Below are 9,785 nucleotides of genomic sequence, written 5' to 3' on the forward strand. Positions count from 1 at the left end.
CTCATTTTGTGCAAACAACATATATCAGACAAAATGTTCATGGACCCCCTCCCTACACATTTATATCACACATTTATATCACACACAGGGTGTTCGGGTCATTAAAGTGTGGAAATTGTGTACCTGAACTAAAGTATTAACTATATTTGCTGTTTTTATTGCTTTATTGGGATGAAGAAAACATCTGTGGAGTATTTTAACATCAAATTGTTTGATTGTGTTGAAGTAAAAACCTAAAAGATACGGCGGGTCCAACAGACCCACAACACCTGCTGAGTAACAACAAAAATAAACACCATGCGAGGGTTAATCTCAGGGTGTGTGTGTGTGTGTGTGTGTGTGTGTGTGTGTGTGTGTTTAAACTTCACTGCATGGTTGGATCTGGTAGAAACACATTACAGGTGGATGTGTTCAGTGGTTCCAGGTGGTTTGTCTGAAGTGTGTGTGTGTGTGTGTGTGTGTGTGTGTGTGTGTGTCCTCCTCCATCCAGATGTTCGGTTGTGGTGCAGTAGCACAGCTGGTGCTGAGCGGAGGATCTCACGGCACCTTCCTCACCGTCAACTTGGCTTTTGGCTTGGCGGCGGCGTTGGGCGTCCTGGTGAGCGGCCGGGTCTCAGGTGAGGACGAGCTGCAGGACTTTGACGCCCGTTAGCTTATTAGAAAGTCAACAAATGTCTTAAGAGGCACACAATAAGTGTTCTGTAACACAACGCGGTGTGTTCAATCATTTATGAAATGTGAACGCTCAGTTTGTGGAGGAGAGATTTAACACTTTAATGTTTTTCTGTACACATTTTAATGAGGTGGGACGGAAAGAAAAGCAGAGTAAAAAGCGATTGTTTGTGCAACTTAATATATATTTATACATACAGCAGCTGCAACGACGTCAACAAACAGCTGAGTCAGCAGAAAGAAACGGGAGGAAAACTTTATCTTCATCAAGAAAAAATCACACAGTGGAGCTGCGGTCATTAGCATCACTGTCATGACGGAGCTGTCAGTCACAGTATTTCTGCAAGAGCCGGCGTTTTCCCTCCGTCTTCCATCAGCATAACAGGGAGTCATTATTATTGATGCCTTGACAGACACTAAATATCAGCAAAAGGGTAAACTGGCAGTTATCTGAAACGCAGTATTTACCCCGCTGAAGCGTCGGCCTGCAGGATGACAGCTGGAGGCGGCGGAGGGGGGGGGAAGCAGGACGAAGCAAAGTTTAGAAGAGATGCTCGCAGAGGGAGGGGGGGCACTTACCCCTGAACTCGAAAAACTAATGCGGTCTGTAATTGAAAGGAAAGCGAGAGCGTGGATCCTCAATCACAGTATCCTCTGTCGAAAGCAGCAGCACTACAAAGGGTTCCCCAGTTCACTCATACTCACTCCTCCGATGCCTTTATAATGAGGCTGTCCCCCTCTAACACACAGCGCAGCGGAGAAAATAAGCTCTTATAATTAGATAGCTGCTACCCTGACACGATTAAGGTGTGAATAGAAGCGCGTGTGCCATCAGAGCAGTTATTTCCCCCTTCAAGGTTAGAGAGAGGGATACTGTTTCTGAATCTTTTCATCCCTCCAATTTAAATCTGTGTCACAGAGACCTTCCATCCAAACACGACTTCACCGAGACCACACTCGCCGAGCGTCGGCCTGCAGCTCTTTTTTGTCTCAGAGAAGCTGCTGTCTGCAGAAGAGATTAACAACAAAACAGACGCCATGTTTTTTTTTTTGTCTTCCTGGCTCACAAAGAATCTGATCATACATTTGAATGAAACCCCAAAGTTTCTGTGGTTCCTCTCGCCTGCAGGCGGTCACCTGAACCCGGCGGTGACCTTCTCGCTGTGTCTTCTCGGGAGAGAGCCGTGGAGGAAGTTCCCGCTCTTCTTCTTCTTCCAGACTCTGGGAGGCTTTCTGGGCGCGGCGGTTGTGTTCGGCCTGTACGCCGGTACGTTACAGCTCAGATCCAAACACACCTTTCACAAGCCGCTCGACCGCTTTGTGCGCCGCACAAAGTGATTGGCACTCTGCTCCCAACAGATGCATTGTGGGCCTTCAGCCACGGGGAGCTGACGGTGGTGGGGACGAATGCCACGGCTGGGATCTTTGCCACGTATCCATCCAAACATCTCACGCTGGTTAATGGAGTCTTTGACCAGGTACTTGTGAGTCCTTCAGTTCCTTCACCTCCAAACACTGAACATGAAGACGCTCAGAGGCCCAACTTTAAGAGCTAATAACAGGAAAAGTACTGTATCTACATGCACAGCAGCACAGTCACTACTCTGTTGTGTGGGAACCTTAACTTGGACTTTTCAGGTACTAACACACCTGTGAAAAGCTTCAGCCATCCCTTGAGAGATTCGTACAGACCTGCACAATAACACAGATGTGTTTATTAATGAGGGTTTTGGTGCTAATTGGAGTCTTGGAAATGTCAAACATTAGCAACAACATTGATTGGGTTGCATTAGAAATGCTGCCATCCCAGAATGCATTGTTCTATACTGCAAAGACAGATTTAAAAATGTGGTTTTCATGGAAGTCAAGGAAGGAAGGAAGAAGGAAAAATACTAATGCAATTAAATCAATGTTGGTGCTAATCTTTGACATGTACAACCACCAAAACCCTTCACCCTGCTGTTTATTATATGGAGAATAATCCAACCTAAAACACAGGCAAACACAGGTGAGGAAACTGAGGACGAGCCCATTTGGGACGTTTACCTGCAGCCCAGATTTAACCCTCATGAGCCCAGAGGGACACGCTGGCCGCCGCTCTGTCGGAAGATTCAAATAATGAAAACTGATTCATGAAGGAACCCTAAGCGTCAAACATTTGAACAACGCCGCCGATGGCTCCAGGTATTTATCTTAAAAAAAAAGAAGCTCATTCCGACAACAGGTGCGAGTGCCTTGCGAGGTTGTCTGAGCCGAGAGAAACGCAAGTAAACAATCTTTTGACAACACACAGGGAGCTTTAACACGCTGGTTTCATCTGCGCCCGGACAGACGGGGAGCCCGCGAGCAGCTGCTCGCTCGCTGTTGACTTTGTCGGTTTACCCTGTGAAGCCCACCCGCTGGCTCTGGGCCGCCGTGCACGAGCTCTGCAGGGCGCCAGCGGGCCGGGCGGCCGGCAGCCAGTTCATCTGGTCTGGACAGTGACCCCCGTCAGGTCCAGACCCGCGGCGAGGACGCAGCCCTGCACTCTCCATGCAGGGATGTCAGGACCGGGCGGACATTGGGGGTCGTGTGCGGTTTTCTGAGGGAAAAGGTTCACGTTTATTCTCTTTGAGAAGTTTCCGGTTTGACAGCGCGGCAACTTTGAGATGTTTGGAGGGAAAGTGTTCACTCCAAGGTCACGCTACTCTTTTTTTTTTTTACATATCTTATTACGAATACGCTTCAAATCATCTGAGTCAGGAGGCGGATGAGGACAAAACACTGGACCTGCACCGAGGAGATGAAATACAACAAACATCCTCACCATGATAACTTCAACTAAACCTAACCAACGAGCTTTGCACCGAAAGTGCAACAAAAGCACTTTAATGTTGATAAACTACATCTAGAAATGTGGATATGAAACTCATTGTTGATCCTAATGTCATAATGAATCCTTGATTTGCAGAAATGTTCAACGACTCAATTGAAGAAATAGAAATAAGCCGTTTGAAATAGATCTAAAGACTCTTCATGGTTCATGCATCAGCAGCACTATGCTGTCTCATTAGCATAATGTGCACTCAAAGCATGAACACATCATTCTCCCCGTTCTGTGGCTCAGATCATCGGAACAGCGGCATTGCTGGTGTGCGTCCTGGCCATAGTGGACCCGCACAACGACCCCGTCCCTGCAGGTCTGGGGCCCTTCGCCGTGGGCCTCGTGGTGCTGGTCATCGGCCTGTCGATGGGCTTCAACTGCGGCTACGCCGTCAACCCGGCCCGTGACCTCGGGCCACGCCTCTTCACGGCTGTGGCGGGCTGGGGAGGCGAGGTGTTCACGTGAGGAGATGCTGATCGTGGTCGTCGGCCATTTACGAGTAAAGTAAAGAAGGAATGTGGAGAGTTCAGTGACATCGTCCACAGTGGAGGTCGTGGGAGAAGGATGTGTCAAACACAGGACTTTCACCCAGGGGACCGCTGTTCATGATCCAATAATGAGTCATTGTACTTTTTTCCTCAACCGAACCAAGAAGTTTTGTTTCAAATCACAATATTAAGTTTAGAGCATTAAATATATTCCCACTAAAACACACAGTAGAAATACAAAACACATAGTGTTGCTTACTAAATTCTTTTTATTTTGTTTTGTGGCTGATATGAACATGTAGAAGTTCATTGCAGCAATTCATAATTATAATAATAATAATAATAATAATAATAATAATAATAATAATAATAATCTTTATTTGTATAGCGCCTTTTGCAGAGGGTCACAAAACTCTTTATAATAACAACATAAACAATACACACTTTAGAAGTACATTAAATTACAATTTTAAAATTTAAAATGTAAATTTTTAAATTTTAAAAATTAATTATTTTTTTATTTTATTTTTTTTCAAAATTTCAAAAAATTTCAACAATTCAATTGAGTATTGTGCTTTGATGAGAAGGAAAATCACAAGAGACAATATTGTTTTTAAGTCAATTTCAAGGCAGCAGAGGCCAAGACGTCCTGACGATGGCACCAAAACCACCGGGCACTACATTTCCCATAATGCACTCCATATCTTTCGACCCTTCCTGCTTCTCCTAAACTCTCCACCTCCACGTTGCACTGCGGCTCCCTCAAGAGCCACAGAGGGCTGAGATCAGTGCGTTGGCCCTTTAAATAGGTTTAAATTAGAATAGTTCTGGTGTCCTTGTGGTCCACATGCTCTGACCTGTAACAACACAACTTCTGCTACACAACTCATATTTTATTGAGGTGGATTGAATGAAATGTGTAAAATTATTACGGCTTGTTGTCTCTTCCAGAGCCAACAGCTACTGGTCCTTGGTGCCGGTCTGCGCTCCCTTCCTGGGCGCGGTGCTGGGAGTGCTGGTCTACCAGCTGATGATCGGACACCATGTGGAAGGAGAAGTCAAAGAGAAGCCGGAGGAAGAGGAGGAGGAGGAGGAGGAGGAGAGGTTCAAACCGTCCAGTATGACAACCGATGAAGAGGCGTGAGCATCGCTGAATGTATTTCATGCGATCGTGTCGTAGTAGATAACATTCTTCCCTCACAATTACACGTGTTGAGGAAAACTAGTTTTGTTTTTCACGTCTGTTTAACTAAAACCAGCTTTTAGCCATCAATCCATAATAATATCTAGTCAAATAACATTAGGTCATTTCTTTTTTTAAGCTTTTGGAAACCTGTGCGAACATTTTAATACCCAGCATGCCCCATTCAGACAATCTTTTGGCATAAAATACGTAATATTTTTCCATTTTTGAACCGAACGACACAGTTTTTTGACTGAAACTTCTTCCTAACAGACAAGACTTTGTTTTAATTTGATTTTAGTTGCAGGTTCTGATTCTTTAGGTCCTAATCTTTCCAAAAAGGTGTCTTATTGACGCTCCAGGAGGCTTTTTAGGGAATCTGGCTCATATCATGCTGGATGTTCACAGTCACACTCTTTTCTATGACAGCTTCCTTCATTGGCAGTAGAAAACCTCTGCAGGCTGAAGGAACTTTCCCTTCTTACACAAACAAATATCTTGTAAATCAATACAATTGTCAGATTTGTATTCAAATTTTTTAAACTTGTTTTTATCTGTTTTAATGACTTGAAATACTTTTTGCAAGTGTTTCCTGGTGTTGGTCTAATTAAAAATAAAAACATTAAACTTTTTGTACAGTCAGCAACTTCTTATACGTCTAAAGCAGCGTGACATCTCACTGCTGATGATGATGATGTGTGGCAGAAAAACGCTCATTATCTCTAGAACGATGCACACAAAGTGAACTTATAGTTAAACACCTTGATTTGAAACGTCACACACACACACACACACACACACACACACACACACACACACACACACACACACACACACACACACACACACACACTTCTTAAGATGCTTCAGCTCGTGCTGATATCAAAAGAAAGGTTTAAAATGGGCGTAACCATTCGTCTGTACGGAGAACATCCGGGACATAACGTATATATGTATTCATATGTTTTTAAAGCATTGCCTGTGAGAGTCTGTGGCATGCAAACAGTGACATTTGCTGCATCATAATCGTCCTCCAAACAAAGATGCCCCTCCTGCTTCCTCGCGCCTCAGGTGCTTTTCACTGTTAGAAATTCGATCTTAGTTTGAAAGGGCACGAAGGGCGCAGAAGGTCAGGGGTATGTGCTGAAAATAACGCTTCCCCGACCATTATACAACACACACACGCACACACACACACACGCTCATATCTTCCACGGACGTCCATCAATGCTCAATTACCATCGGAGAAGCAATCGCATGTTCTGCATCAACATATCAGTGATGACATTTTTGGTGTCTGGAAGAGAATATCAATACGTCAGATTAACGTCACCCAGGCTTAAACTTCAGAGGCGGGTGTGTGACATTTGGAGTCCCTCCTTGGCGCGACCTTTGCAACATATCTGTTGTCAATCTCAGCCTTCAGCTGGGAAGTGATCGTTTACCTGCAGAGCAGCAGCGTTTTGTTTTCAGAGATGTCACCGCGCGACTGGCGCGAGCTTCAAGCGGCTTTGCGCTGAAAAAGTTCCATCACAAATACGACGGGGGTCTGTTGATGTTGTGTATTTGTTAACGGCGTAACAACAACAACGACAGAACATCTGAATTTGCTTTTCATTTCCTCTGCATTAGAGTCAGTCTGCTGGGGCGGAAACACGGAAGAAATGACAAGCGATATCCAGAAAGAACCACAGCAACATGAATATCAAGAGTAATAAGAAGCCTCTGTGTGTGTGACACGTGTGTGTGTGTGTGTGTGTGACACGTGTGTGTGTGTGTGTGACACGTGTGTGTGTGTACCTCAGAGCACAGGCAACACCTACAGGCCACATTATTTAATAAAAATACACATATAGGTAACAGGTTTTCACGGTCAGCCTCACCTGGTGGCGTTTCAGTGCAGGCAACATGAAAGCTGAAGCCACAGCTCCACCTAGTGGTGAAGTCATGAAGCGTCGACACTTTAACCACCGAGCGGTGCGTTCAGGAAGTTAACCTCTCGTTCATCAGGAGCCCTGGAGACATTTACTCTTCTGTTCTTACCAACATTTCAAGAACAGATTTCCTGGCGCGTTCACCTAATTATAATAACCAGAACGTTGAATTGTGGTGCAGATTGACTGTAAAACATGGCACATACTCAGTGAACGGCTGCATACACAGATTAAATGTCAGTATCGTGAAGAAATTAAAACAAAAGGCACTTTGTCTTCATGTCCTCATTTTATCTGAATTCCAGTTCCTTGATGCACTTCCTCGTCCGTGGTCATCGCGATGCAACAGGGCGGTGCAATACATATTTTCGGTGTGCGACACCGAGGTCGTGTAAAAGGATACTCACGCACGGGGAAACCACGCGCTGCTGCATTTTGATGAGGGATTATCCCGACTATCAGCTGCTGCCTGGTTTCCTGTTCCTGTGTCAGGACACCAGTCAGATGAGTCATTTAGTTCTGTTTTTATTCAGAGTGGCAGGAAGAAAATTACACTTACACTTCTACACACAACCACATACACAAGCAACTTAATACCCAAGGTATTTTTGCACGAACAACACATTTATTATGTACAATAATTCCATTTTTTGTCAAATACTGGCACTCATTGGTTCATACGACGCGATTGTCTTTGATCCAGTGACACTGCTGCGCTCAACCCAACACACTCGTTCATTTGTGGGGACAAAGCAGGACGCATGCATTCCTGCCGTGTCACAGCCCGGCTCAGAGGTGTGCATGTACGGAAACCACAGGAACTCCATCATGGCGGCGACATAATGGATCTCCTCCCTCAGAGAGCGAGGCTGCCATACAAAGAAGGTCTTTGAGGGCACACGGCCTCAGCGACACGGCCTCAGCGACGGATGTGGCTCATCCAGATCTCCTTTGAGCTGTTCTACCTGAGCTGTTGGGTCCTTCTTCCTTAATCCCCTTGACAGCGTCTACAGCTGACCTCTAGCTGACCTCTAGCTGACCTCTAGCCCCCAAATGTCACAACCCGGCTGCTCAGGGAGACAAACGCGCCTTTTATTCCAACAACAGAAGTCACGCCGTGTAAACTGGAGGCTTCAGTTGTCGGTCGTAAAGTTTGCGTGTACGAATGTGTGTCGGCGTGCACAAAGAAACAACTCAAACGTAAACACAAACCGAGTCACGCCACCCTCAGAGAGCGAGGCAGCCAAACAAAGAAGGTCTTTGAGGGCACACGGCCTCAGCGACACGGCCTCAGACACAGATGTGGCTCATCCAGATCTCCTTTGAGCTGTTCTACTTGAGCTGTTGGGTCCTTCTTCCTCCATCCCCTTGACAGCTGACCTCTAGCTGACCTCTAGCTGACCTCTAGCCCCCAAATGTCACAACCCGGCTGCTCAGGGAGACAATCGACAGACAACATCTGCATTTGCTTTTCATTTCCTCTGCGTTAGAGTTTGCTGCCAGCGAGAAAACGCGCCTTTTATTCCAACAACAGAAGTCACGCCGTGTAAACTGGAGGCTTCAGTTGTCGGTCGTAAAGTTTGCGTGTACGAATGTGTGTCGGCGTGCAGAAAGAAAGAACTCAAACGTAAACACAAACCGTGCCACGCCACCCTCAGAGAGCGAGGCTGCCAAACAATATGGAGCTTTTTAATGAAGGCCGCGGGCTCGGCGGCGGCTCGGCCAGCTGGCGACGCTCCAATCGGCACCTGACGCCGCCGAAGCCACAGGTGCAGGCAGGGGTGGGAGGAGCCAGGTCGTCAGCAAATCAGCAGCTCGTTATAATTTGAAAACCGGCCTCTCGCAGCCACCTAGGCTTCTGGGTATTGTAAACAGGTTTGGGCTTTTTATACTGCCGAAATCCAGATTAACGAGGTAACACTTATGAGGCCAGGTGGCTAATTTGTCGGTGGGTGTGGCGTCTTGACTGAAATGCAGAAGTGACTTCATGCAACACAACTTCCTGCAGTGTGTTGCCAAAAGTGTCCTGTTGAATCGCACAACACAACGTGTGTTTTGTGTGTTTCGTAGACTCGAGTCTGTGTTTTTCTCTCCGAGTGTCCATCTCAGTAATTTGTGCTTTGTTGAAAAATAAACAAATAGATATATTTCTCTCCACATTGTACAGTCAAGTCTATGTACATCAATGCAGTTTGAAAGGTTTCACTTTGCTTTGAAAATCTAAAACGGTGCATATTATAAGCAGAATAGAGGATAAACATATCAAACATTCATGCAGACAAAAGAAAGAAAGAAAGCACGAATCACAGTAACAATCAGATGCTGATACGTGTTTTTTGAAGGCCTCTCGCTGCGATCTCGGCCTCCATTGTCGTGGTAAACGGCTCCTGAGGTCTTTTCACAATACGTGCTGATTGATTCGTCGACAATCAGGTCGGTGCTCAAGTCCCCGAGCTGCTTTGGACTGAAACTCCTTCCTAACAGACCAAGACTTTGTTTTATTGTGATTGTTGTTGCAGATTCTGATTCTTTAGGTCCTAATCTTTCCATAAAGGTCTTATTGACGCTCCAGGAGGCTTTTTTGGGGAATCTGGCTCACATCATGCTGGATGTTCACAGTTACCATCAAAATATCTTTTCTTTTT

General features: G+C 45.6%; 1 protein-coding gene across 1 annotated transcript; it reads left to right on the forward strand.

The window, feature by feature from the left end:
- The first annotated feature begins 490 nt into the window (after positions 1–490).
- LOC137783561 (aquaporin-3-like) lies at positions 491–5,167 on the forward strand. The gene is made up of 5 exons (XM_068573617.1): positions 491–617; positions 1,802–1,939; positions 2,032–2,150; positions 3,779–3,996; positions 4,975–5,167. The coding sequence occupies exons 1-5, from the start codon at positions 491–493 to the stop codon at positions 5,165–5,167; spliced, it is 795 nt and encodes a 264-aa protein (XP_068429718.1).
- Positions 5,168–9,785: the final 4,618 nt, after the last annotated feature.

The sequence above is a fragment of the Clinocottus analis genome, unplaced genomic scaffold (genome assembly GCF_023055335.1).
Source record: "Clinocottus analis isolate CAN_PGR_092001 unplaced genomic scaffold, fCliAna1.0.p SCAF_13, whole genome shotgun sequence".
NCBI classification, from domain to species: Eukaryota; Metazoa; Chordata; class Actinopteri; order Perciformes; family Cottidae; genus Clinocottus; species Clinocottus analis.